Source organism: Fusarium oxysporum, chromosome 12 (genome assembly GCF_000149955.1).
Source record: "Fusarium oxysporum f. sp. lycopersici 4287 chromosome 12, whole genome shotgun sequence".
NCBI classification, from domain to species: Eukaryota; Fungi; Ascomycota; class Sordariomycetes; order Hypocreales; family Nectriaceae; genus Fusarium; species Fusarium oxysporum.
The window spans coordinates 2,047,688-2,073,207 of NC_030997.1; the positions used below are offsets into that span (position 1 = coordinate 2,047,688).

General features: G+C 47.0%; 18 protein-coding genes across 18 annotated transcripts; 11 read left to right on the forward strand and 7 right to left on the reverse strand.

Annotated features, from left to right (window-relative positions):
* The first annotated feature begins 12 nt into the window (after positions 1 to 12).
* FOXG_14753 (uncharacterized protein) lies at positions 13 to 730 on the forward strand. Its single transcript, XM_018394815.1, has one exon. The coding sequence runs from the start codon at positions 45 to 47 to the stop codon at positions 669 to 671; it is 627 nt and encodes a 208-aa protein (XP_018254391.1). The 5' UTR covers positions 13 to 44; the 3' UTR covers positions 672 to 730.
* Positions 731 to 4,511: 3,781 nt separating this feature from the next.
* On the forward strand, positions 4,512 to 7,163 carry FOXG_14754 (uncharacterized protein; the record flags this gene model as incomplete). Its single annotated transcript, XM_018394816.1, has 4 exons — positions 4,512 to 4,708; positions 4,761 to 5,100; positions 5,161 to 5,504; positions 5,555 to 7,163. 4 exons carry the CDS (start codon positions 4,512 to 4,514, stop codon positions 7,161 to 7,163), a joined length of 2,490 nt encoding a protein of 829 aa, XP_018254392.1.
* Positions 7,164 to 9,118: 1,955 nt separating this feature from the next.
* FOXG_21631 (uncharacterized protein) lies at positions 9,119 to 9,866 on the forward strand (the record flags this gene model as incomplete). Its single annotated transcript, XM_018401977.1, has 2 exons — positions 9,119 to 9,214; positions 9,264 to 9,866. The coding sequence occupies 2 exons, from the start codon at positions 9,119 to 9,121 to the stop codon at positions 9,864 to 9,866; spliced, it is 699 nt and encodes a 232-aa protein (XP_018254393.1).
* Positions 9,867 to 10,559: 693 nt separating this feature from the next.
* On the reverse strand, positions 10,560 to 10,700 carry FOXG_21632 (uncharacterized protein; the record flags this gene model as incomplete). The annotated part of the gene is made up of 1 exon (XM_018401978.1): positions 10,560 to 10,700. One exon carries the CDS (start codon positions 10,698 to 10,700, stop codon positions 10,560 to 10,562), a length of 141 nt encoding a protein of 46 aa, XP_018254394.1.
* Positions 10,701 to 11,162: 462 nt separating this feature from the next.
* On the forward strand, positions 11,163 to 12,443 carry FOXG_21633 (uncharacterized protein; the record flags this gene model as incomplete). The annotated part of the gene is made up of 1 exon (XM_018401979.1): positions 11,163 to 12,443. The coding sequence occupies one exon, from the start codon at positions 11,163 to 11,165 to the stop codon at positions 12,441 to 12,443; it is 1,281 nt and encodes a 426-aa protein (XP_018254395.1).
* On the reverse strand, positions 12,353 to 12,854 carry FOXG_14755 (uncharacterized protein). The gene is made up of 2 exons (XM_018394817.1): positions 12,614 to 12,854; positions 12,353 to 12,564 (listed from the first exon to the last, which is right to left on the reverse strand). Exons 1-2 carry the CDS (start codon positions 12,792 to 12,794, stop codon positions 12,440 to 12,442), a joined length of 306 nt encoding a protein of 101 aa, XP_018254396.1. The 5' UTR covers positions 12,795 to 12,854; the 3' UTR covers positions 12,353 to 12,439.
* Positions 12,855 to 13,254: 400 nt separating this feature from the next.
* On the reverse strand, positions 13,255 to 13,407 carry FOXG_21634 (uncharacterized protein; the record flags this gene model as incomplete). Its single annotated transcript, XM_018401980.1, has 2 exons — positions 13,255 to 13,311; positions 13,363 to 13,407. 2 exons carry the CDS (start codon positions 13,405 to 13,407, stop codon positions 13,255 to 13,257), a joined length of 102 nt encoding a protein of 33 aa, XP_018254397.1.
* An 875-nt stretch (positions 13,408 to 14,282) lies between these two features.
* On the forward strand, positions 14,283 to 15,153 carry FOXG_21635 (uncharacterized protein). Its single transcript, XM_018401981.1, has one exon. It carries the CDS (start codon positions 14,290 to 14,292, stop codon positions 15,067 to 15,069), a length of 780 nt encoding a protein of 259 aa, XP_018254398.1. The 5' UTR covers positions 14,283 to 14,289; the 3' UTR covers positions 15,070 to 15,153.
* Positions 15,154 to 15,237: 84 nt separating this feature from the next.
* On the forward strand, positions 15,238 to 15,914 carry FOXG_21636 (uncharacterized protein; the record flags this gene model as incomplete). Its single annotated transcript, XM_018401982.1, has 2 exons — positions 15,238 to 15,600; positions 15,654 to 15,914. The coding sequence occupies 2 exons, from the start codon at positions 15,238 to 15,240 to the stop codon at positions 15,912 to 15,914; spliced, it is 624 nt and encodes a 207-aa protein (XP_018254399.1).
* FOXG_21637 (uncharacterized protein) lies at positions 15,902 to 16,439 on the reverse strand. Its single transcript, XM_018401983.1, has 2 exons — positions 16,222 to 16,439; positions 15,902 to 16,170 (listed from the first exon to the last, which is right to left on the reverse strand). The coding sequence occupies exons 1-2, from the start codon at positions 16,381 to 16,383 to the stop codon at positions 16,033 to 16,035; spliced, it is 300 nt and encodes a 99-aa protein (XP_018254400.1). The 5' UTR covers positions 16,384 to 16,439; the 3' UTR covers positions 15,902 to 16,032.
* Positions 16,440 to 16,855: 416 nt separating this feature from the next.
* On the forward strand, positions 16,856 to 18,217 carry FOXG_14756 (uncharacterized protein; the record flags this gene model as incomplete). The annotated part of the gene is made up of 1 exon (XM_018394818.1): positions 16,856 to 18,217. One exon carries the CDS (start codon positions 16,856 to 16,858, stop codon positions 18,215 to 18,217), a length of 1,362 nt encoding a protein of 453 aa, XP_018254401.1.
* FOXG_21638 (uncharacterized protein) lies at positions 18,204 to 19,264 on the reverse strand. Its single transcript, XM_018401984.1, has 2 exons — positions 18,728 to 19,264; positions 18,204 to 18,671 (listed from the first exon to the last, which is right to left on the reverse strand). Exons 1-2 carry the CDS (start codon positions 19,109 to 19,111, stop codon positions 18,267 to 18,269), a joined length of 789 nt encoding a protein of 262 aa, XP_018254402.1. The 5' UTR covers positions 19,112 to 19,264; the 3' UTR covers positions 18,204 to 18,266.
* Positions 19,265 to 19,421: 157 nt separating this feature from the next.
* FOXG_21639 (uncharacterized protein) lies at positions 19,422 to 20,157 on the forward strand. The gene is made up of 2 exons (XM_018401985.1): positions 19,422 to 19,739; positions 19,798 to 20,157. The coding sequence occupies exons 1-2, from the start codon at positions 19,515 to 19,517 to the stop codon at positions 19,900 to 19,902; spliced, it is 330 nt and encodes a 109-aa protein (XP_018254403.1). The 5' UTR covers positions 19,422 to 19,514; the 3' UTR covers positions 19,903 to 20,157.
* On the reverse strand, positions 19,987 to 20,995 carry FOXG_14757 (uncharacterized protein). Its single transcript, XM_018394819.1, has one exon. The coding sequence runs from the start codon at positions 20,923 to 20,925 to the stop codon at positions 20,242 to 20,244; it is 684 nt and encodes a 227-aa protein (XP_018254404.1). The 5' UTR covers positions 20,926 to 20,995; the 3' UTR covers positions 19,987 to 20,241.
* A 284-nt stretch (positions 20,996 to 21,279) lies between these two features.
* FOXG_21640 (uncharacterized protein) lies at positions 21,280 to 22,262 on the reverse strand. The gene is made up of 2 exons (XM_018401986.1): positions 21,781 to 22,262; positions 21,280 to 21,735 (listed from the first exon to the last, which is right to left on the reverse strand). Exons 1-2 carry the CDS (start codon positions 22,056 to 22,058, stop codon positions 21,489 to 21,491), a joined length of 525 nt encoding a protein of 174 aa, XP_018254405.1. The 5' UTR covers positions 22,059 to 22,262; the 3' UTR covers positions 21,280 to 21,488.
* Positions 22,263 to 22,273: 11 nt separating this feature from the next.
* Positions 22,274 to 23,337, forward strand: FOXG_14758 (uncharacterized protein; the record flags this gene model as incomplete). Its single annotated transcript, XM_018394820.1, has 3 exons — positions 22,274 to 22,407; positions 22,456 to 22,623; positions 22,677 to 23,337. The coding sequence occupies 3 exons, from the start codon at positions 22,274 to 22,276 to the stop codon at positions 23,335 to 23,337; spliced, it is 963 nt and encodes a 320-aa protein (XP_018254406.1).
* A 255-nt stretch (positions 23,338 to 23,592) lies between these two features.
* FOXG_21641 (uncharacterized protein) lies at positions 23,593 to 24,206 on the forward strand. The gene is made up of 2 exons (XM_018401987.1): positions 23,593 to 23,848; positions 23,899 to 24,206. Exons 1-2 carry the CDS (start codon positions 23,618 to 23,620, stop codon positions 24,022 to 24,024), a joined length of 357 nt encoding a protein of 118 aa, XP_018254407.1. The 5' UTR covers positions 23,593 to 23,617; the 3' UTR covers positions 24,025 to 24,206.
* A 391-nt stretch (positions 24,207 to 24,597) lies between these two features.
* Positions 24,598 to 25,357, forward strand: FOXG_21642 (uncharacterized protein; the record flags this gene model as incomplete). Its single annotated transcript, XM_018401988.1, has 3 exons — positions 24,598 to 24,782; positions 24,876 to 25,112; positions 25,156 to 25,357. The coding sequence occupies 3 exons, from the start codon at positions 24,598 to 24,600 to the stop codon at positions 25,355 to 25,357; spliced, it is 624 nt and encodes a 207-aa protein (XP_018254408.1).
* Between the last annotated feature and the right edge of the window lie 163 nt (positions 25,358 to 25,520).

Below are 25,520 nucleotides of genomic sequence, written 5' to 3' on the forward strand. Positions count from 1 at the left end.
CTGCTGAAGGACTTTATCCAGACTACAGATTGGATTATCTGGGAATGGATGAAGCCTTCAGCTATTTAAACCCGGATGTCTTCTCCACTATCTCTATCATCAATACCTCTCAATCTAGACAACGAAACTACTCTCCGAACAGTCACTCCTCTGCAATAACTACCAAAATGCATACTTCAGCCCTCTTCTCCTCTCTGCTCGCCCTAGCATCCACCGCCCAGTCCCTCAAGTTCACCGGCCCAAGCACCTCATCACCTCTCGACTTATCAAAAGAAATCACCATCACCTGGAGCGAGAGCAACTCATCAGAGCATAAAACCCGGCCTACTTTTGACTTGGAGTGGTTCTCTCAGCCCACTGACCTGAAAAGCTTCGGCTTCGAGATCGAGACCGGCGTGAACGTTTCCGCCGGACAATACAAGTTCACGCCCAGCTCAAACACGATTAACACACTGCGACCGTTCGCCAACCAGCTTTCCGAGAACAAGACGTTCTTATTTAATGCAATCTTCCGAAATGAGAGCGATGAGAGCGATGTGGTATACGAGGCTTCAAGTGGCAAATATGCTGTTGTTGGGTTGGATAAAGTAACGAATGCTGGAAAGGCAGTTGGACTTGAATGGGGACTTTTGGCGTGCGGACTTGCGGCAGCGAGCTTTTTTATGATATAAGATATAGAATATGTACAACAAGGATACCTTGGATGAATTGAACAAATATTTCAACAGTCCCGTACACGCCCGAAGACAACTCTAGATTTGGCAAAGGGTGTTCAGTCATCGCGATCGCGATGGTGACTTCGTCGCCATACTAAGCCTTCAAACCCCAGAGTCTTTGCCGTTATTACAAGCGAAGAAGGAGGTATAGTGATTGATTTGATCTGCATGTGAGCTCTATGTGAGCTCCTTGTTCGGGAAATGCATCGAGCCTCTATGACCTGACTCATTCGTCTCTCCAGGTTCTTGAACGGAGTAGTGTTTCTTGTTGTGATGGCTGTAGTTGGATTGTGACTGTGATGCCCAGGCATGGACAGGGCCGACTCAGCGCTGTTTCATAGAGAAGAGAAGCGGAGAGGACAGCCTGCCTAATCACGCTTTCTTAAGGCAGTAGCAGAGGTGAAAGTATTAGAAGAGGCTGAACAGTATTCTCAGTTCCATGTCAAGTATTATGCATATACTACGAAATGGAGCAGACTGCGCCAAAACTATGCTGCCTTCTCTCACTTATAATTTATCTCTTACAACCCTGGATTCCATTGCCTCAGCCTGCTTCAGCACTTATACATAGTTCTTGAATTGATCCTATTACCAATGGAGTCATATCATTCAAAGGGTCTTTTTATTCATCTATTATTCCTTCCACGCTTAGAACCAAGTATATATTGTTTCTCTCTGTTATCCGCACTCGCAACTCACAATAGTCGTTAACATGTCGAGTAACCTTCCTAATAGCAATGATCTCCGAGTCAATTTGTTATAACATTTAACAGACACAAGCTATAGTACCTAGGCTGCTAATTCGTGGAAGGTCCTCGGCTTGGTAGGGCGCGCATCTAACTCGACCAGTACACTATCCGGTCCAGCATTGGCTTCTGCCAGGGAAGGGTATATCATCTGGTTTTGCTTAAGAGACTTCTCATCGGCTGCGTTCTTCTCCAGGGTCTTCCTTGCAGCTCTCCTCCTGCGACGGAACCATCACCCAAAGCCTAACACAATGGCAACACCAACGACCCTTCCCATAGTGCCACCAGCTATAGCTGCCACTGGTGTTTTCCGAGGTACATTAAGTGTGTATCTATAGTCTCCCCCATTACAGCAATTATAGTTACGCGAGGAGCGACAACAGTATTTATTATCTTCGCACTTCGTTACGTAAATCCAACCGTTACTATCTTCTGATGTCCTAGTCAGCTAAAGCTACAATAGGGCTTTAAGATAGGTTACTTACCTATAGGACAGACTGATTGACAGCCAGACCAATCCTGGGACGTACAGGTACTTTGTATGATCGCTTCACTGTACAATGAGCATAGACCGTTTCTTAGGCACGCAGAATCAAGGTCAGGCCTATCGCAACAGGTATTAAAGGTCGTGCGGTTAGAGCCGCATGGCTTATACCTACTTGATGCTTCCTCACCATTAGGCCAGTAGCACTTTATATCTACAGCCAGTATATAATATAAGAGAAAGAAATAAGATAACAGCACTAAAATTCATAGCAAATAACAAGTAACTAGAATTAATAACACAACGATAGAGAGAGACCATTTAAGGAAGATAATACTCATAGCTTAGTAGTAAAGAAAGGCAAGATAAAACGGAAATTAATCAGGGAATCAAGCTAGGTCAAGGCTATTCAATTCCTAGTCTTTATTAGTTTACATAACATCAAGAAAGAGTCGCCAAGTCTAGGACCTGGGGGCCATCACTCATATTTCCCTTATATATTATCGCCGGACTTGTATTTAGCTAAAGTATAGGTAATTGGTTTAGCATAAACTTAACCAAGCATAGGAAGTTATCGATTTTATGGATGTGCTGGTGAACGTATTCTTTAAAACGTCGCCAAAGAGTCAGTGCTTTCCATCTCAAGTATCCAATATTTATCAAGAGGCTGCAGTATAGGATCATCTTGTTTGCCTAACCCAGATGCCGGCAGCATGAATTAGGCGTGGTGCGCATTACAAAAGCCTTTGGGCTCTACTTCAAGTCCGCTCCAGCCATATTATATCGCTCTCTTAGGTCTCTCAACCTCGTTTGTCAAGCGACCCATTTGTTGACACATTGTTGTTCATCACAGAGCTGACAGCTTTTCGGATAGCCCACTCCCCCGAGGAAAATATTCGCCCATTCTAGGTAATGACAAATGGAAGCAGTATGCAAGAAAGTACCCAAAATTACGACGTCAGGTCATTTCATTCTACCAATAACACTTTCTCTGCAGAGCAAACCATCTCTGCCAATAGACTCACATTCCAATAGCCGCTTCAACCAGACCCCTGTTTAACCTTAGTCCCCCAGCACCAATGCGCATTCTCAGCCAACCCACTCCCCTGCACACATCTCACTTCCGAAACCATCGATACTGAATCTCACGACACCGTTGCAACATATCCCACTGTCTTCTTAAAAAGAGATGCATTCTTCTATCCCTTTTCGGCCCTACCTCTCAAGTTTAGTCTAGGTCTGAAGCACCGCCCTTGGAGAATACGCTGCTTCTTCATGTTTCTCTACTACATATTAGAAGCATGCCCATCTTCAAGGTTCGAGACAATATGTCTAGTGATCCAATCTTAGATATTAATGGAGAGGCGTATTAAATTAAGACAAAGTCCAGTAGAATGAGCTTTACTAGACTAATGCGATGTATTATAAAGGTAGCATAAAAGCATAATATAGTAGCAAAACTTACAACTACACCTATATATATTAACCTCCTAGAGACACCAAACACTAGTGGTCTGCCTTTGAACAGCGTTCGGTGTCACTGGCGCTGGTCCTCAGGATGGTTGTACTGGCACTTTGGGTTGTTTTAGGTTCACGGGCTGATTCTTTAGTGGTGATAGACAGCTTCGTAAATTGCGGTAAAAGAAGCCGTGATGTGGTAGTGTCTGTTGTATTCTTTGGCTGGTCAGACTAATTTATGCTGCTAACCATGGCGGACTCTTTGCAAATACTCACAATCGGGATAATAACCATTGAACGCTGTGCTAAGGTTTCCAGCGTCTCAATATAGTCCACAAACGGAGTTCAGTAGGTACATACGACCATAGGTAGTGGAAAATACGGGATCCCGTCAAGTTCTTCCATTCCACAACAGTGTCGCAGCTTTCCAGGGTCGCAGCCTCTGATCTCGGAGACATGAATCCTCATTTTTCGGAGAGCTTGTCGCATTCAAGCGTCCAATCAGAGCAATACATATTTATACTATCAAGGTCAAAGTGAGGCAATAGTAAAAGAAGTTTCAAAACTTAATTAAAATATCTTTTTTATTTTTTTAAAAATAGTATTTTTATATATTAAAAAGACTATATTTTAATTAAAATTTAAACTTTTTATTAGGAGCTCTTAATTGTTACTTAGATATATGAAATTGCTAGGAGTACTAACTAAGCCGTAATTCAAGAGCCGCACTTTATCCGCCGCAACGACCAACTGGGGCCGATTGAGCTCCGTACCGTTTTGAATGAGACGGAGCCGGTCTTCGGGCCCCACCACCGTTTGCCCTCACTACATCCGGTAAGCTGAGCTTGCACCCCCGAGACTTTCGGGCGCTTAACCACGACACGCCCCTCCATAGCCGTTTGAGCCGGAATATGACTTAAATTTAACACCAAATAAAACGCAATTTCTACTTCTAGGACTCTAATTATAATTCTTAGACTTTTGCCTCTTTCAGACATGGTCATCACCTGATCAACTCCTTTTTCGAATGCCGTTCCCTCTTTATTCTCCCAGCTCAATATTTTTACCGCTACTTATCAGTTTAATTACCCATCAAACGAGTTCGCAATGTCTCAACTCTCAGCCCAACCAAGCCATGCCATTCACATACCTTCTGGAAGGGGCAAGTCTCGAATCGACCAAGTCGATAAGGACATTATTCAAGAGATTCGAAACAGAAACCTCAACACAACCTTAGATTCGAGTCAGTTCGTATCCGACAAAGTGAAAAGTTTGCGTCGCAGGGTTTGGGATGAATGGGTCGAGTAAGTTTCCACGCGACATACTTAATAAAAGACTTAGTCTTACTCAGAATAGATATATCAAGTTCTCAAACATCGATAGCGACCAACTTTGGAAAGATCTTTGCGAGGGATCCACGAAAGCCATTCAAGAATTTCGATGCTTCCTTGAGTATTATATCGTCACATCGACAAAACTTGTGCCTTGTCTCGGCCCAGAAGAATATGAAAAGGAAAGAACCGTGAAAAGCGCTGGGACTATACAGGATGTTTGGTGTGCATTGGTTCATGTAGCTGATGAAGAGGTCTTAACAAATATCCGTCGGCAACATCCAGCTCATCGACAACTCTACATACTTAAATATCGTACTGATGCTGGTGGCCGTGGGCATGGGCCAGCGGCGGACGTTGGCAAAGTAAGGCATCCTCAGTATCAGTTTGTTGCTTCTGACTTACTGACAATCTGTGTTACCCAGCTCATCCCGAGACTAGCCACAGAACACGGGCTCAGCCGCACCCAGTTGTTCGAGAAAAAAGAGATGACATTGGAAGACCAGCTGATGATCCTCAGAACCGTCTGGCAGCGAGCCAGATACATAACCTGTCAGCCTTGCCAGAGATTATCATTCTCTGCGATGTTGATTATGGGAGGCATCGGTGGATGGCGATATGAAAGCCTAAAGCAATTGACGTACCGTGATATCGAACTTGGTTGGGTTAGAGATCCCCGAAACCCTCAAAAGGGGCAATGTGTTGCCACCATTCGTATACATCACGCCAAAAGGAAAAAAGATAAGATTGAGAGAGATCAGACATCCAGGTATGATGAATCACGAAAGACTGGTTAGAACGCCTACTGAAATCCATCAGCTTTACATTTGGTATTACTCTCGTTCCATTCAAGCCTGTTTGTCTCTTGACTCATATTGTCTCTATGGCATTCTTCAAGGATGCATTCTCGACCAACTTTACTACTCCTGAGGATATATTGTTTCCCAAGCCTGATAGTGAGGTCGACTATGTACCTTTATCGTGGAAGGATGAAATTAAAGATGATCTTGTTTTTCAGCTTGGTTACAAGTTGTACTGGAAATTATGGCATCGCGTGCTCCTGGTGGGTGGACTACGTGAAAATCCAAAGCCCTACTCAGTTCGTGTTGGTGCTGGGAATCGCTTAGATGGTGCTTTGACATCAGCTATCCGAAGTTACGTTTTTGGCAACACAGATGCCGTGTTCCGCAAAAGTTACCTCCCAGCAGACATGCGAGATGACCTGATGGGTATATCATACGGCGAGGTTTCGGGAAAGAATGAAGCGACAGTCTCATTCCTTCACCAGACATTTACGAAACGGGACGAATCAGCACCGGTCTATATCACGGAGGAAGAGTTCCAGTCCTTTGAAAACCGGAGGGATATCACGGAATGGCGCCGACAGCGACTGTCTCTGCCTTGCAACAGCACCGAATCAAAGGCTATATTGGGAAAGATTCAACACGTGAAAAACGTTCTTGAAGAGAAATTGCTCGAAAGGAGACGAAAAGAGTACTTCAGAAAGGCCGACCAGCTTCGCAGCCTTGGACAGTCAACGTCACATTTACATCAAACTGCATTGATTTCCCCACGTTTCAGACAAAATCAATCAAGCAGTAAGGCTGCAGAACAGCTGGCGCCTTGTTTTATTGCCGAAGATAGCAACTATGCTATCGCCAGCAAAATTGTTAGATATCTACGACAGACTCCTACCGATAACGACACCGCCGATAACGACACTGCTGATGACGACACTACTGATAACGACACTACCGATGCTGAGGCTAAAGCAGACCGGGCTCGCTCCATATGCTTTCTTTGCTTCAAGGACTTCTCAAATAGAACCAATCTGTCGGCGCATGTTCGGAACATTCATTTGAAAGACCTCGAGAAGCCGATTTCTTGTCTCGAGTGTAGACACCAAGGACAAGAGAAAACTGTTCCTGCTGGCTTCCCAGCCTGGAGCAGTCACACCGAGAGATATCACGGCTCCGAAAACTCGCCTATCCCAGCAAATAAGAGACCGGCTCTATGTTTGTTATGCAACAAGACCCTCACAATCGCAGGGTTCAGTAACCACCTCAAAAAAGCGCATGGCAGTAAATTTGCAGCCAAATTCCAGTGTCCTGCATGCATCGACCATTCTCTCCAGGAAACTATTGATGGTAAGGATGACTGGATCTCTCATGTCAAGGCTAAGCATGTTGGATGTCGTATCGCTGGGGCGGTTTTGATTGGCGTGCCAGATAAGCCAGCCCAAAGGGATGACAATGACAGTTGCATGATAGGCATGAAACGAAAGTTAGAAGATGAAGAGAAGACTGGCCAGAAGAGACTGAGAACCAATAGAAGTGTATTTGGGGTCGACCGCGGTGTTGAAGAAGAAGAGTTCTGGTGTACAGGACGTGACGAGGACTATCTTGATGACATTCAAGATTTTGATTGATTGGAAAGGTCAGAGATCTTAGCTTAGCTCTATGCAAAGTTTTGTCCTGAGCCAGCGCGACTTGATCAATGCCTGTATTAACGTAGTAATGGAATGATAATAATTGCCTCTAAATTTGCTGAAACGACTGCCAACCCTCGCGCCTCTTGTTTAACAGCATCTGTGCTTGGTGTCTGTGGCGAGGCTCGTGTTCCAAGCAGGTATGGCTCTCCCAAGTATGGCAATTGATTTCCATACTGCCACCACTAAAGTAATTCTTTACCTTCCAGTGCACCTTAACCTCGAGTTCGAAAGCTGCTCCTTTCATTTTCAGTTCCATATCTGAGATATCCACCATTTCCACGAAAATCTCTTCTGGATCCGGGGCCTCGAGGAGGCGGTTTAGCAAACCCGAAATGTTCAGGCTCTCCCAATTTTTGTATCCCCTATTCCTTCTCAAGGCGTTCTGATGGCAATCGGCTGGCTCCCCGAGATCCACCTCGTCGACAGATCTCATTCGACAAACTGGAACAAGATCTCTGCATTCGCGCCTGCATGTAGGGCAGTAAGGCCCTTTCTTTTTCTGCTCTTCGGACATCCCAGAGGTTATATGGGATTTTGCCAAACACTTTAAATGAAAGGTATGTCCCTCCGGGACAGAGGAATCATCGCTGACGCAAGTCATGTACTGATCAGGGGAGCTGCCGAAGCAAATATTACAAACTTGCCAATCGTATTGACGCGTCATTCGTTCTCCCCGGTCATGATGCCTTTGAGCGCAGTCGTCACATACGAGCTAAGAAGGGTTAGAAGTAGCAATATCAGGCTGGCTGGAAACATACCCCATGGTAACCATGTGGTCGCCATTTCCATCCTTCCAGGCAAAGGGGCTTAATGCAATCCCAGCATCTACTTGCCGTATCAAAATAAACTGGCATCTTTGCGCAAAGACTTGAATGAAAAATGAAGAATGAAGAATGAAGATGGGGGCGAGGAAAGGCAGGGACGAGCTTGCTATAAATACCCAAGAGCTTGGTTGGAGACTTCCCAGAAGCACGTGTCATCAGCCAGCCCGCCTTCAGCTAACACAGCCCCTATATGCCAGAAGTTAGTTCAAGTCTCGACGATACCCGCACTGCCAATAGTCCTCAGTTGCTTCTACTCAAGACAAGATCTCAAGGCACTCACACCGCCCCAAGCTCATTATCCGAGAAGATGACACCATGATAGGCCTCCAGGGAGGCTAACACGGCCTCATTTCTCATGATACAGGACCAACATGACCCCAGTTCTTCCAGGTTGAGAGAGGCATGTGGTGCGCCTTCTACGGGCGGTTAGCGATGTCTAGAGAACTCCATTCGTGGAAGTCAAGTTTTGAAGGCCAGACATTGACCGTAATGGCTTCATGTGGCTTCGGCCAGCATGACCTTCTTCTGCATATGGGAAAGGTCAAGGCAGCAAGGCTCAGGAGGTAGCCAACTAGAAACTAGATCACCCCAAAGCTGCAAGAAGAAGCATGTGATGCATTATCTGCGGACGGGTAACGATATCTAGAGGACTTCATTCGTTGAATTGGAGCGTCCAGTGCCAGATACTGACCGCGGTGGCTTCATCCACATTCGGCCAACATGACCTCCTTTCCATATGAATGGTGGAGGTTGAGACAATGGGGTCTAGAAAGTGGCCAAGAAGACACAGGTCCCCCTACAACTCTAAGAACGGGGTATGAGGCGGGCGTTTAACTGCATTCGAGGGACTTCATTCGTAGGTTTCGAGCTTCGCATAACCTAATTGCTGCCTGTGTTGTCATAAGGTATGCTTCCCAATACTATGAGGCGAGGTGGACGAGGCTGATAGGTGGTCACCCAGTTTTGAGTACTTATAGGATGAGTCTGCCCCTATCTCGAACCTCAATCTCTTTAACCCCATTTCTCTACCAAACCCATCAACTCAATAACCACGTTTTTTACCTAACAATGCCTATTGTTCGCGGCATGCCGTTCAAGTGTTGGGATTGCCTTATCTTGCTGGTGGAAAGGGAATGGAGATGGCGACCAGAAGGCTACACAGGAGTATGTATTCCCCTTGGTCTTTCCTATCATAACTAATATCTTCTACAAGGTCGTTTGCGATCAATGTGCAGAACGTCATCACAGTGAGGGAAAGATAATGACTCGCCAGTACGGTTGGCGAGAGTGCGGCCTTTGCCACCTTGGTGCCCCTGACCTCTATATGACCTGTGTCGCCGATCATTCCACCCCCTTGGGCCATAGCTTTCATCACGACTGTTTCATCGAAGCCAGCAACAACTCGGGCGAAGCGAATGACAGCCTGGGCGAGAAGGGGCCTTTCTGCCCCAAATGCCAGAAAAGATGCAAAGAGCCGGTTCCGGTCGGGTCTATTCACATGGCTGAGCTGGTGGAGCTAGATCATGTGGAAGACCTGACATTGAACATCTGGGACTACCTGAAAGAGGCGCACGTGGATCCAGAATGCGTTACGCTGTCTATTGAGAGCGTTATGGATGTAGGTTGTATACCGTATTCATCACTGAAATATGGGAAGGTAGTGCGTATTAGCTGGCGAGTTTCTGTGAATGATGGCGAGGCTGGGTCGGGTGCCATTATCCCCCTTTGGGAGTCTTATTCATGTCTAAATGGTGAGCCAGAGCTCAGAGAGAAGGCAGATAGAAGGTTTGAGAGAATGCTTTGGTTCTTCGCATAGATGGACTTGAAGTGGACATATCTACAATCATAACCCATATCACTTCTTAAACAGTTCGGTCTTCAGTTGCTCCTAGAAAACCTATCTCTTGTCACTTAACTCTCATTTTATCCCTACTATATGGCCATTCTTGCTATCTCCCTTGGCATATCGCTTAAACGTAACAGACCGGGGCAGGGCCCTTAAAAGTGACCTGCTCGGTGCTCCATCTGCAACTTTCTTCAAGGATCCATCCACGTAGTTGGTACTTACATCCTCCCCCCTCAATACGGCCCAATGAGTGCCTTTGGTCCGCCATGATAATCTCGTACTTGGCTATTCGACAGTCGCCATTTGGGTTTGTCGTCAAGACGTTGGATGCAGATTGAACAGCAGGGTGATTCGTTTCGAGATTCGCATATAGGGGCTGTGTCGGCCGAAGGCGGGCTGGCTGATGACACGTGCTGAGATGGGCGAGGCTAGCTGTATAAGAACAAGCATTTGCCCTTCTCTCTTCAACCTTCTTCATCGCTCACCTCGTGTACATGGTTCTTCTATCCAACCCGCATCTTTCAACACCTCTCACAAGCGATTCAACTCTCACTAGCTAAGAACGGGACTCGTTGCCTCACCATCCACCATACACATGGAGGCCAAGGCTATCACGGTCGGTTTATATGGCCTTCAAAGCTGAATCTAGACGAATAGAGTACGTCAGCCAACTCCCAGTGGTCTAGCATCCAAGGGCGGTCTAGCTTTGGTGATATGATTGTCTGGACATCGTAACCGCCCGGGAAGAGCCATACGAAACACCCATTTATACCGTCCGCAGCTGACCTGAGCGTTGTTGGCCATTTGATCGACCCTGAATGTGCTGTCTGGTCCAGTCACACAAGCATCGTGACCATGATGATGATACCGTGGAGACCGCCTTCCAAGGCACATAGCCATTCCTCTGGCCATCTCATCGACCTCAAGCGCTCTTCCTCTATCCAATGTTATCACGACTCTGGTGCTCCACGCCCCATTCAAAGGCAACCTGGCCAGGTCCGCGTCATGCAAAGATCGTTCCTCACGAATCACATCCCCTTAACATCGCCAGCCGCCCGTAGACTTGCACATCAGACCGTTCCATGGACCCAACGTCTTACACGACACTTCATCTTCAAAATATGCCTTGCCATTACGTCAACTCCTGTTAGGTGACATTCAGGGGCATGTTGGGGAAATACTTAAGAAGTCAAATCCCCCCGCCTCGAATTACTCTCCTCACTTCCTTACCTACCAACCCTCACAGCTTCTTAACAGAATATCATCATGAACACCAACACCCCTTTCACCGACTCAGCGATCTTTGAGATAGACAAGGAGAGCGCTGCATGGCATATCGGCTTCATGTTGAGCGAACCCGGCTTCCCTCTACAACAAGCCCTCGACGCGTTCCAACTCGGACTATCTCTGAATGCGGACTCCGATCCATGTGAAGAGTCTTCCAAGATCTGGCATGTTCAGGATAATTACTGTCCATCTCCATCGCTGTCTAGCCCTGATGACGGAGTACTCACTCCTCAGAGTATGGACGATGCACAACAAGATGTCGCGATACTCCTCAGGGATTGTGAAATTCTCCTGACAGAGCACCACTCTCCTCTCAATTCGGAATCAGAACAAGATGAGACACTCGCTACTCAAACACTCAACAAACCACAAGCTGCCGTGGAGTATACTGCAGAGAGTATCGAGACTGAGCCTTGTTGGGAAACAGATGACTCAAGAAATGCCAGTGGACTCATTTCTCCAGGTCTTCGAATTATTCACAGACAAACGCCTAGTCCTGGAAGCCCTGCATCCACCGTTGAAGAGAGTCCAGCCTCATCCCCGGAGAAGAGCTCAACTCCACCATCCAGTCCTTCCATAATCTCGAATTCACCTACACAAGTTACAACAACTGATGCCTCTGATGCTCCTGCAAACGAAGGAGAAGGCAGAAATGGCCTAGTTATGGATCTGCAAACGAAAAGTCCAGGAAGTTCCGGATACTCCGCTATACAAGTTGTGATACCGTCTGAGCCTGCTCAGGCCCCTATCTACATCGATCTCACTGGGGAGGATGAGCCTTCCGACGGAGGCATCCCCGCCTCAAAGCCTGAAAGTGAGGGCCGACGGAAACGCAAGCATGGCCACGAGAGGGTGCATAGCGAGCAGCTGTCATCGTCCCAGGCTCGAAAGAGGCCAAGAACAGAAAGAAATCTCGAAGAGGATGAGCTTCGGTTGAGAGCAAAAGGAATAGCATGGGAAAGGGGGCATGAAAGAAGACACCAGACGGCTTATCTAGATGGCCATAAGTGGTCATCTGAGGAGTTTATGCAGGATCCAGAGTGCATCATCGGGATGGAGGTCATAGTCAATAATGGGAACCACCAAACGCTTTGGCTCTTCAAGACTGGACAAACAGACGGACAGGATAGAGTGTGGGAAGGCGATGATGCTTTCGGTACTTACAAAGTCTCGTTTGCAAGTAAGGATATTGAGTCTATGATAGGCAAGGATTATCGGACAGTCATTAAGAAGTATAAGTATATAGAGATAGACATCTAGACGCGGATTTCGTACTCCGCGAGCAGAATTGATAGCGCATCCAAACCAAAGCTCTCGCCCAATTCAACGTTCAAGAACGGCACAAAGTCCAGCTCAATTCCATCATCCAACTCCGTAGATTCTATCCTTCATTAATAATGTCATGGGCGAGCTGATGCGATATGACGTACCACTTTCTGATAGAGACTGACTGTCTGACAGTTCAGGAAGGCTATCTGAGTCTGAGAATAGCTCCGATTCGTATGTCTGTGAAACCGGGGAGTCTGCCGAGCTGCTGCCGCCATAAGTGGGCTCATAGTCGAGTAAAGCCTGTAGTGCTTCAGCGGATGCCGGATCGCTGTCCATGTTCATATAGCCAGGACTGAGAAAAGGCCAAAGGTCTTTTAAGACGCACAGCAAACCATCTGGAAGTTTGGAGCTTGAAATGGATTGCATGGTGAGCCTTAGGTTACCAGTAGTGAGATGGCGCGGAGCGTGCTAAGATGACCTTCGAAAGACACGAAGATCCTGTAACGCTTGATGCTGGTAAGATTCAAGGGCGAAATGTATGATTTAGAATTGGTGGGGGGATATATGTACTGGTAAGTCAATTTTAGCACTTCCCTGTATACCGGTATGCCACTTTTAGCATTTACTTGTATACTGGTAAGGCACCTTTAACGCTTTCCTGTATACTAGTAAGCAGTATCTGAATAAGTACAGGTTACCAGGAACCCATAGGTCAAACGGCGGTACATACTGGTAAACCAGAGGATCACAATTAAATTTGACTAGTAAGCACAGTTGAGCTGGTACCAGTAACCGCAGCCTACTAGTTACTACCGTAACTACCGTTGCCGGTAGCAATCATATACTGGTAACCACACCACTACAGTTAGTAGTAGGTATCAGTTACCAGCAATACTAAAACTAGACTTACTGGTAGATACACGGACCCCACACGAATGTTACTAGTACCCGCCATAGGCAATTTACTGGTAAGAATTTGTTACTGGTACAACGTTAGCCGGTATCACCCATAGGCGCCAAATAGACGCCTGCTTTGACTAGTAACAAAGAGCCCTGCAACGCAGAGTTGCTAGTATCTGACCAAGGGTCAACTACAGGTGGCTAGTAAGAACGAAATTTAGCATTTGGGGCAATGACGCCGCATAAAAACATGAGACTAGTAACGCGATATTTAATGGACTTGATTTAATTTATTTCCAGTAACAATATAAGGAGAGTTTATATCCGTCTTATCTCACTAACACCTCACTTACCGGTATCTACAACCATGCTTGTTACTTTTCTTTCCGTCGTCCTTATTATCGCCATGAGTACACACTGTATTGGATCTGGGATTGGCCAGATGTAAGGTCTGGGCCATCAAAGGAGATCTATACTAGTTGCATGGATGTTGAAGTTCTACCTGGTTATTGTGATGGAGATATCGCATTTGTGAAGGGCAAGACCTAAACTTTGCTGTCATTAAGGAACAACTCTCTGTATTATAGTCACAGATGAGATAATTCGGGAGCAACAGAGGATGGGAGAAATTTTAAGAACAACTTCAAATGGGAAAGCGTTTGACCCCGAAAAATCCCCCGCTCAATCACTAAAAACTGAGCCAATAACACGTGTGTATTACCCGCGGAGTACCGAGAAGGAGGCCGGTGAAATCTCCACTTTTTCCGTGGTGACCGTCGCCGATCACCGGCAGGTGGGTCCTCTAAGGCCGACGACTCTGAGATCTTCAGTGAGGCATGAATTTTAACACCGTCGATTATCAGACTCTAAGTGGCATAAATACCTTCCGATATTTCTGGTCCATTGACTCTTACGTTCAACTACATTAGAGCTTACAATGCACACAAACAACAATTACGAAGCTGCTGCCATCTTGTTTCCTCTTCTTAATCTCTCCCCCGAAATCGTGGGCATGGTTATAGAGGAGATTGACGACATGCAGACATTTATCTCTGTCTCTCAAACATGTTCATCTCTCCGGAGCATATGCCGCAATGAGAGGATTGTGAAAAACCTTTTCGCTTCCTGTCATGGCGGCCACAAACCAGAGCAGCAGGCCGCCAAGATCTATATCAACCTCAAATTTGCCGCCCGCTGTTCCTTTCTGGCACCAACTTCTGTTGAGAATGCTTTCAGGGAGGCATGGCCTGTATTTCGTGATTTGCAGATGGAAGAAGTACTTTATCCTGTCGCCATGGCTCTTGCCAACCACTATTTCTCTCTTGGACTTGCAAAAGAGGGAAAGCTCTTTTTGGAAAGGATTTGGAACTATCATGAACCATATGAAGTCGAAATATCTCGCATGGTTTCCCCTGGGCTACTACCCATCGCAAAGCGTTTACGCCAGTTGGCTGGCAAAGGCTTGGCGCATCAAGTCATACAGTCAAGGATTTCTCTGCTTGAGCAGTTTGAGAAGACCAGGAAGCCATACTTCATGTCAGTGCGTAACCACAAAATCTCATGGCAACTGTGGAATGAATGCCCCTTGGAGTCGGTCGCAGCATTTTTCCCGCCCACTCACGTGCGTTCAGCGAAGCTTTCATTTGCTGTGGAGGGAAGGACACTGTTGCAAGCACCAGTTGGTTCTGAGCGGCAGAATGGCGTACTTAGAATGTAGCATGTTATTTTTCATGTACGAGACAAATGCAATCGTTGAGAGCCTAAAGGGTATCACCTGTCTGCCAGTTCTAATTTTAACATCAGACCGTGGGGTTGCGGCCGCAGCCTTTGCCTATAAAACCCCAAGGCAGCCCGCCATATCCATCATGCTGATCCAGTACTCAACATGTCGCAAGATATTCTACTCAACATTAGTGATCCTCAAGCCATGGGGGTGCACATGAAAACTCTGATTGACCTTTGGGTCGAGCATGGATTGACGGACGGGCAATTTCTAGCCCTTGAATATGCTCAAAATGTAACCCAGGACTTGGACATTGAGTTCATCCAAGCTCTCGCGCACGAGAAACTCTGGTACGACACAGTTTACTCCAACATTTTCTTGCACTTGGAGAATTGGGAAGAGTTACCCGCTTGGCATGAGGTCTGCTTATTGAAGGGTTACTTTGATCGTTCCCCCAATTTTGCTCAATCTCTGAGTGCGTCAACGAAAAGATCTACCTTGATAATGATCAAGGCTTTCTCGCAGGTGGGTTAATATTCGAACCTTTCAACGCCCCTTGTAAATTAATCCGAGGTTAGGACTTGTATATGAGCGAATGCAGCCTGTTTCCATTACATAGCCCAGGAAACCTTGTTCCTTACTTCTGGAAAACCTCGAGATGGTACCAAGCAAAGTTCCATCAATACCAAGACAGGCAATTCTCGAAGCTCTATAGCCTCGAGCGCTCGGTTAGGGCCTCACTTGCATCAGGTGGATCGCTATACATCGTCGTGGCCGAAGATGTATACCCACCGGCTTGGAGTCAAGCCATGAGAGCCTGGGGAAATCCTGAAGAATAACTTGGTGAATGGGCTACTGCCTTACAGTCACCCCTCAGAAAGCATGTACTTGTAGAATGATGGATCAATGGAGAGAATTGGGTGTAGTACGATCTGTTCCTAGCCTCTAATGCCAAAACTAGCCTTGTGTCTTCTCCTTGCTATTCCCCTCCTGCACATCGGCATTATCTTTGAAATCGGTGGAGTAGTCCCTCCAGGGAAGAGAGGGGCACGTCGGAGTAACTGGCGCATCTGGCGAATGCAACTCGTCTGTATCCTGTGATCGAATTGTTAAAATTAGGGACTGGCCGCGGGGTGTATATCGTACGAGATGTTTAAGTATGTCTGCCACGCCTTGGAGGAGACCTCTAGCCTTCGCGGATGCCTTTGCTATTTCGAAACGAATAGTAAGGAGGCTGTTATGTAGTTCCAGGAGTCCGTCCTGGAGAACAGCTAGTTCTTCGCTCATATTTTCGTTGATGTTGGCCATTGGGAAATATTGTAGAGATATTGCTTTGCTCACCTTGATATGAGCGTCGCATCGTTTCTACTTAAGCATAGTGAGGGCGATGTCTGCCTCCCCACCTTTGAGATCACAACCTCCGTCTCGGGACTCGTGCCAGCGCTTATGTTGGATCCTGATAGGATGCACGATCCGTGAAGTAGCTCCACACCGAAGGTAACGACAACCCCGCCCCGGCCCGGGGCATGAAGTTAGAGTGGGGCCATCGGCCGCAAAGAGACCACCCCCGAATTGTGATGTCTGCTTAAATTTAGCATCGCGGCAACTTTTCACTGAATCTATTTTAATTAGCATTAAAAGTAAGGCAGATGGTATAATTTCACACCTTGTCAATTGCATATGACCTGTTTGTTTGCCGCCAGAATCACACCCACTAACTCCTATGCCCATCAGCTTCCAACTTTTTCTATACATTCGTAACCTCAGCATCCTTGCTAACATGCCTCGTCAATCCCACCTTCAAAAAGCCATGAATAAACTCAACATCGATGATTCGATGGCGCTCATGAATGCTTTTGCTGGAGATGCCACTGTTGCCCGATGCCATCGTGTTCGGACAAACCCTCTGAACTATTTGTCCAAGACCTTCAAATATGCTGTCACGCTTCTATCTGTCATGTTTGACACTGGGTGTGTCATTAGTGGCTCTCGGGCCTTGGATTTCTTCGTGCCGGGGTCTGCAAACGGGGACTCCGATTGGGACTTTTATGTTCCAGGCTACAAGGAATCAGTGGCCGACATGATGAGTGTCTTGTCTCTATGCGGAGTCACCTGGGAGCTCAATGCCGATCTCATCGCCAGCGAGTTTCTGCGGCACGGACGAGTGGAGGTCCACTCCAACATCCTAGAGGTTTTCTCATCCTGGATCTCACCTGGAATAGAGCCAGGAATATTGAACGAGACGGTCCATGAGATTGTCGTGGAATTTATAAGGATGAGAAATGGCCTCCCCCGTGCAGGTACATACATCATCTCACGGGATCACTGTAACGATATTCTTATTGAACCAAACGTCGATGAAGGCTGTTATACCGAAGGGCTAAAAGGTTACGAAACTTCCTCAGGAGAACCATTCAGCATGATATGCGGCTCCATCCAAACATCGCAAGGCGTTCAGTCTGTGCAGCTTATCATAGGATGTCATTACCATGGCATCCGCAGCTGCTTGAGTTTCATCAAAGACTTTTATGCAAGTCATGTCCAGTGTTTCATTGGAGGATGGTGCGCCGCTCATATGTACTACTATCACGCAAGCAGCCGGAATGCCACCGTATGGGGAGGCACGCGTAGTACCAAGGCGATCGAGAAGGCGCTCGAGAAGTACAGCAATCGGGGGTTTTCTTTTCATGATGCTGCATATACCGAGCCCACTATCCGTCGCTTTGACGATATGAAGTCGATGTTCTTGGACTATGGAGATGTTCATAGGTCATTTTTACGCAAGTCTAACCTCGATATGTTCGATAAATGGATCACCGAACGGCGACAGAATGTTGAAGCTATTCATTGGGTGGAGTTTGGGAATGTGATCCAAGAGATACACAGCCCATTCGAGAGATGCTCTAGAGGCCGAACTTCGTATTCTGAGTCGAGGTACAAGCTACCGATGCGCCATCTACGACGCTTGGCCGACATCATCACTCTTAACACAGCCACTTCTGACAGGATGAGAACCAAGGAGTTCTTTAGCAGTGTAAGAAAGACTATTGCTGGAACCGATTGGCACATTGCGGATGTGGCCAATTCCGGATCTGTCTACAATGCACTTCACGATGCAAACCCATGGTCTTGGGCAATGTAAAGCATATGTAAGTAGTTGAGGTTATTCCTTAGTATCTATAGATTGTAATTCAAGACATTTCATCCAAGCATGCGACCCAATTACAGTTAAGACTCGACGCAGAAATGTTACCCTTCTGATTCAACCTCATAACCCAGCTATTGATGACGTCTAACCACTCGCTGGGGTAGATACATTGACCACCAGGCGTCGTTTCCTCGTGTCCAAACTCAACAGAAGATGCCACATGTTCCTCGACAAAATCGAGCAAAGGGTCACTGCAGAAATGGGTGATGGTTTTCAGTTTTCTTGCGAATATGTAACGTAGTGATATTTCGCTCGTCCGGAGGCGCCGAGCCTCTCCATCTAGGTGCCTCTGGCTGTAGGCAGAGAATCTTTCTCGATACCAAAGGGGCTCTTGGTCGAGCCTGATGAGTTTGCCATCGTCATGTACCGGAGGATCATGCTTTGGGCGCTGATATTGTAGTAGTTAGTCACTAGTTACGTGTCTCTCAAAGTCTTTTTACTGACCCTTGCTGCGTCGGCTGGCAGTATTTGTGTGATGATAATCAGGTTTCTCTTCAACAGTGGCTCGAAAGATCGAGCAAACACATGCTGGTCTGTAGAGGATTGGAACAGGCGTTTCAGTAAGCAGACCTCATGCCAGGCGGGTATCTCTTCCCAGAACTCCAGTGAATTGATGATGCTAGGCATTTGTTGCAAAAATTCATCGTCAGAAGGCATGAGGCTCTGAATAAAATGAGTATCGAGTGCCTCAGTCAACACCCCAACGCGGTAAAGAGTGTCAAACTGGTCAAACGATAACCCTTTCTCAAACCAGAGAGAGATCAAACCCTCCATCCAAATGCCAGAGACATTAGGATCAATTTCATCAAGAACAAAGTCAATAGTCATGGTAATGTAGAACAGACGGATGGAAGATTCAGAGAGAGAGAGAGAGATTGGGCGCAGTAAGTCATCGATGTCAGGCAATTAATGCCTTGGAGTTAGATCGTATATTTTACGAGGCACTTAACAACTTTGGAGGGTTGCTCATTTACCGACAGAGTGGTTCGCCCGTGTCGCCCACCACCACCGTTGCAGCGCTAAGAAGCACATGACTCGAAGTATACGCGTGTCGAGCTATAAGCGACGAAGAACTCGTACTGTGTCGCGGGAGCTGGCCGAAAGTGGATTCACTGGCTCTCAATCTAAACCGAAACAAGAGTCTTCTAACCCCGCGGCTAAGTCCCATGCACTATTTGAGGCATGAGGAAGAAGCAATGCTTGAGTTTTGACAAAATCATCACAACTTATCATGAGCCCATCCGACCCCTTCAGCCAAGACCCTCCTAACTCTTGCTCTTGCGCAGCATCGTCAATGCTGCCAGAAGAGCAACGACGCAGCGATCGCACAAGGATGGCACTTTTGGCATGCCAAAGCCGCCTCGCATTTCTGGAGGCTATGGTTGCAGATATGGAGTCGCAAAACGGTCAATTGCGCTTAGAGAATCAGCGCCTCATCTTGGTTCTACGTCACCTGGTGAGTACTAAATGTGACAGTTGCGCTTGAGTCCACTCTTAATTAGGTTGACGCACAGGTGCCTTGGGCTCGTATCGAAGCCCCCACAACGGAGCAGCGGGAAGATGCCTCAGCCCTTCGGCTAGAAACCAATGACGGGGGAGCAAGCTCGGACGCGGAGTAGAGCCGCCGATTCCGCCATGGCCGCCTTACAAGGATGGAGTGGAACATGTGGACTGTGTGCTGCATCATGCAACCTTTTAAAATCACTTTCCGTATCTAGTTAGATGAATCCCGACGGTCTGGTTCACGCTAAGAATTGACAAATGACGGTTGACAAGCTCCATATTATTATTAGCTATAATCCATGCATGCATTTAAACCTGCAGCCAACAGAGTAGAATGCAAGATAACAACCAACAATCACATTCAATTCGATCTTTCAGAGCATTTTAATCCCTCAAAACAAGAAAAATGCCTTGCTCATGGATAACCCCTGGCATTTCGGAACCTCAGTAACCAATCACAAATTATCATCGCTATCTGGGGTCATCCTGCGCTTTGATGCTGCATTGTTTCTGCGCTTCACTCCCCCGCTGTTCTTGTTTCGACGGGTCACGCCGCGTCGCTTTGTTGACTGAATGTAGTTACTGCCAAGGCTGGTTTCTTCTCCTTCGCAAAACAATTTGCGCTTGATACCCCTGCCCGTCTGCGGTGTGATGACAGGGGAGGGAAGCCTCAATGGTGACGGTGATCGGGTCGGCTCTTCATGGAGAGCAGTCATCTCGTGTTCTTTGATAGTCCTTTCCCACTCCATCTGAGCTTCAAGGGGCGAGCTCAAGGCATGGTGGATCTGATAGCTTGCGCTGTGCTCATTCAGGATCAGAATGAACTCATGTTGACCATTCGCCACCAGCTGAAGTTCCGTGTGAATACTTCTCCAGGGGAAGCAGGGCTCTCGAATCCCTGGTAGAAATGTCATGCTGACTGCTGGGAACTGCAGGGTATCGACGATCTCCGGCTTTGGGTCAATGGACATATCACCCAGGGACAAGCGGAACCAATATCGAATGTTGCCATCATCATCTGAGAATGACTCATAGCGACTGATGATGTTTCCATGATGATCTTTGCAGTTGAGGGAGGCATAGATGCCCTGAATGCCGGTGAAGGCTGGGTCGGTAACTCGACAGGTAATAGATGCCATGATTGCTGAAGTCCAAAACTTTGCTTGATGATCGAGCTAACTGTCACAAGTATAGATGGCTATATAACCTCTTGACTACATTTAATACCTCAAAATAAGTACCACTTTCTTAGTTGTTAATTTTAACAGTCTATGAGACCGAAACTTGGATTTTGTCCCACCTCATATTATTGGTACAATAAGCGCTCGGGCAGATTCTGGGATCCGGGAACCTCTCGATTCACCTGCCTATCTTATCTTGGATTACTGGATCTTCAACTTCTGCACAGACTCCAATTTTCAACGAATGTTCGCTCTACGAGAGATGCTATGAATAAGCCTAAAATGTTACATTCACCACTATAGGATGCTGTTGGTCTTATGCAACTAAGTGTATTAAATTGAATGCACACTGATTCCGCCCGCGGGTGGGTCCCAATGGACTTAGCCTCGCTGATCACACAATATACCCTTGTCTTAACCTTGCAGATTACCTATGCTCCCCGATGCTCTTTTTATCTACTGTACATACACTACATGCTTAAAACCCCCTGTAACATGACATGACTCGCACGAACGCAGAATCACGTGCTCTGCTCTGCCTCAGCATCGCCCTCAACATACCAGCCCAGCAAATGGTTGACCAATTCTCGGGAGAAAACCTTGAGGCTTTTACGCAAGTTGTCAATGGTTTCTCGGAAGTCTTCCGTTGCGCTTAGAAGCTTTGGCAAAGCTCGGTCAATGTTGAAACCAATTTGGTTGATTTGGCAATTGCCGGCTGACACTGCTCGCTCAAGATCTTCGATGCGAGTGGACAGGTTTTGGAGCAGTCTGATATGTCAGCACTTTCGAACCTTCTCACATCAAGAAACATACTTCTTTATCTCCTCCGCTTCCGTAGGTGGGTCTGCAAGTGGGACATTGCTGCTTGAGTCTGGTGTCCTCAACCCTTGGTTGGCAGAAGGCAGCGTGGTGGCTGGGGCAACTGAGATGGTTGCAAAATCCTGTGGGTTGTCCAGAAGACATTGGATGGTGTTATCATCAAAGTCGAGTTGGGTAAGGCTTGAGAAGTCTGCAGGATCAACAGCCTGCGAGAAGTCGTAGAGAAAGGTATCGTCGAAAGTGGTATCCATGATGAGAGAAGTGGTTGACATGGAATGGAAAGACGATGGACAAGTTGGACACTCTTTTTAAAGTATCGAGAGGAAACGCCTGTTCATGAATGCTACTATTAAGACACGAAAAACGATACTTAGCTTATTAAAATTAAAGAGAAGGGGATTAAAAATAGTAGACGCGCGCATATATAAACGCCGGACTCTAGGGCTTTCTCAAGTTCTCAGTCCTCTAAAAACTTCATTCAGGCAAAATGTTTACAAAGATTCATTTCACAGTTGCAATCTTCCTGGTCCATGGCGCTTTAGCGCTTTCCATGGGTTACCCCTTGTGTATTACGGAGCCCGCCCTCTCTCTTGAAGCAGGGAAGTCATCCCTCTCCGCCAAGTAGGTCTCTTTGCCACGGCTCGCAAACACACACTAACCCTCGGACAGTGTCCACTCACCAATGGAACAACGTTGCGAGGCTACTCTGCACTTTTCTGATCCCTCGTTTCTTCCAATTCACTATTCCTTTGATGACGAATTGGACTGTGATGGCAAACAAGTTCTAGCCTTCACAATCCCGAAAGGGTCACCCAACGGTGACGTTGACATTATCTGGTAAGTATTTGTAGTGTAGTGCTTGCGTAACGCCGGCGGCTAAGATACTCTAGGCAATGCACTGGTCTCGCCCCCAGCTGCAATCATGGTGTCATTTTCGGCGGGAGTGCGGACCTGTCTATCGCATCTGAGTCTACAGGGGATGTCGGCTGCCTCATGGAAACCGCTGTAACCAGAACTGCACCCATCACGATCACAAGGTCCTCGGCGACGTTTGTGGAGATGGCGCCAACCGTGGTTGTCACTTCTACGACGAGCTTTCTACGTAAGACGAAGGATCAAACCACATTCAGAACTCGCCGTACCGGAACCAAGACGGAACCCGGTTTTGACAACTCGGAGACTAGCGGAGTACCATCTAGCGACATTGAATCCACAGCAACTGGCTTCAGTACAACAATTCCATCTAGCGATATCCAATCCACGGCAACTGGTCTCGGTACAACTACTAACGACAGTAAGGAACCTGCAACGACTAACGGCGTAAGCACGGGACCGGCAAGTACTGGCTCAGATACCTTCCCAACATCATCCCCTACATTGGCCCTCAAGGTACCCCAGGACGCAGCCGAGACAACTATCAAGCCTACAGATGATGGGGTCTTCATGAGCGATGCTACCAAGCCGACCATTCCTATTCTTCCTGCAGTCACTGCGTCGATCATCTCCACTCTCACAGTAATTCACACTGTGACCGCTAAATGCACTAATTAGGCTGCTACCGCCGGCCCCACCCGGAACGTCCGGTGCCGTTACAGGGGTCGCTGTGGGGCTTACTCCGATGTTGCGCCCTCCAAACACCGGAATCGCCGGCGGCGGCAGTAGAGTTTAGGATGGGCTAATGGGTTGTCACCCGCATATCACATTTGTTTTGACCAATAGTTCAGTTTGCCGTGGGCCCTAGTTTTGAGTACCCGTAATATAAGAATAGCTATCAGATGAATTGATTTCTCTCATTGCACGAATACCCTTCCTTTCCCATATCGTTTCAGCTATGTCAAACAAAGGACTACCAGCTCTTCGCCCACCAGGCTCAGGCAACGGAAAATTGGCCCCTGTTTGCTCACCTATTTCTGCCGGCGGCAACCAAAGCCCCATTTACTGCCAAGCGTGTGCTGCTCACCGGGATGGGGAAGGGCTTAAAAAGATCGATGACAAGATTGACGCTGTGCTGCGCCAACTGGAGGACTTGAAACAGGACTTGATAGCTTCAACAACTTTAACAGTGGGGTCCAATTCTCGAAACAACTCAATACATTAACTAACTCTATCTAGGCTATGGGAAACAAAACAAGCAATTGCTGCACTGCTAAACCCTGCTCCTCATTCAGCCCAGGAACGCCGCGTCCAATGTACAATTGGTCTGGTATTGATGTTCATGAAATGGATCAGCTGGAGTGACTGTAGGAGGTTGGATTTGCTCATCCTGAGGCTGGAGAATCACCGGAAGGGGATATATTGATTGCTGTCACTGGTCAGCCTTGTGTAGATTACGTGGAATTGTTGCATACCATTTCTGTTCTTGTTGGTGGGCGATACCCGTTTGAATATTGCCAGATCTTATTACTCCTCCTGTCACGAACGATGAAGAAGACATCGATATCGTCACATTCCCTGTGAAGTTCCCTCACTTTCTTTATGAGTGTGGTTCGCCTCTTAGAAAACATGTTTGTCCGCTTTCGCCGCTCTTTTCTTATGGTTTCAATTGTAGTGGACAGCAGCTGCGGCTGCTCCGGGTATGATGTCTGTGGTTGATACATTGCGATGGTGCCTATGGGGTGGATTGCAGTCAGCAGCATCTGGATCCAATATATAGGTTGATCCGTTAGATGCAATATTGAAATCTAGCCGCCTATATTTAAGTTCTTATTTCACATGAGTTATATTTAGCATTTTAAATCGCGGCTGCAGCGCTACCTATATAATATCGCGCGGTTTGCAGCTCCAATTGGAAAGAGTCCCTGCCCAATAACCATGATTGGCTCAGCTGCATTGCAGGAGCCCGATATAGATCAACTGGCTCGCAGTGTTATGCGCCCTGATGCCCTGCATGTTTTTGCTAATAACATGGAGAAGGTTTATGAGTTCTGGAAGATGCTGCATACAATGACCAGCATACCAAATGATACCCCAGACACAAATGCATTCATCTTGAAAGCGTTCCAATTCATACAAAACACGATGGTTAGACAAGACTTGCCTCCTCAATTATGCCGACTTGTCCATGTGGCTTTGACTAACATGACTGCCAGGTTCGGCAGGGCTATTGCTGTCAACAGAAAGAGAGGGAGAGTCAGATCGCGTTCTGGGTACCGGAACGCTGCAATTGTCATGGACCTATTTCTCGAGGCACATGGTTTCATCGCAGACCGAGTTCACGCAAAGAAGCAGCTGAATAGACGCATGCAGACAAGTCGATGGTGGACACACTTAGCAAGCGGCTGTCCACTTCTTCTAGTCGTATACTCGGATGCAGCTGAGAGCTTGATGTTAGTACCTCCCCCCGAAGATTTACAGTGGCTAACCTTCAAGTGCCAATCGAAAGGTATCAAACATGATTTTGGAGGCTCTCGGCTCGCGCCTGTTAGCATCGGGTGGGCCGTCGCTGATCCAGGCTTCACACAAGCTCCAAGCTCTTGCTGAGACTGATGTTCAGTCAGATACCTCAGAAGCGCATGCAGTCCTCAAGGAGGTCATTGGGACTAAGACTATGCTTCTATCAGGCATGATCTAAGTAGGGTGAAGGTTGCGGTTGCGCTATTTGACAGCAAATACTTTTTCTTGTGCTCTATCTCTAGTTCATGTTTGTAGTTAGTGTAGGCGTTGGTAATTACATGCGGCCACAAGAAGGTCGCATGTCCTGCAACGTATTTAAGGGACAGCGGTTCCCCTCAAAT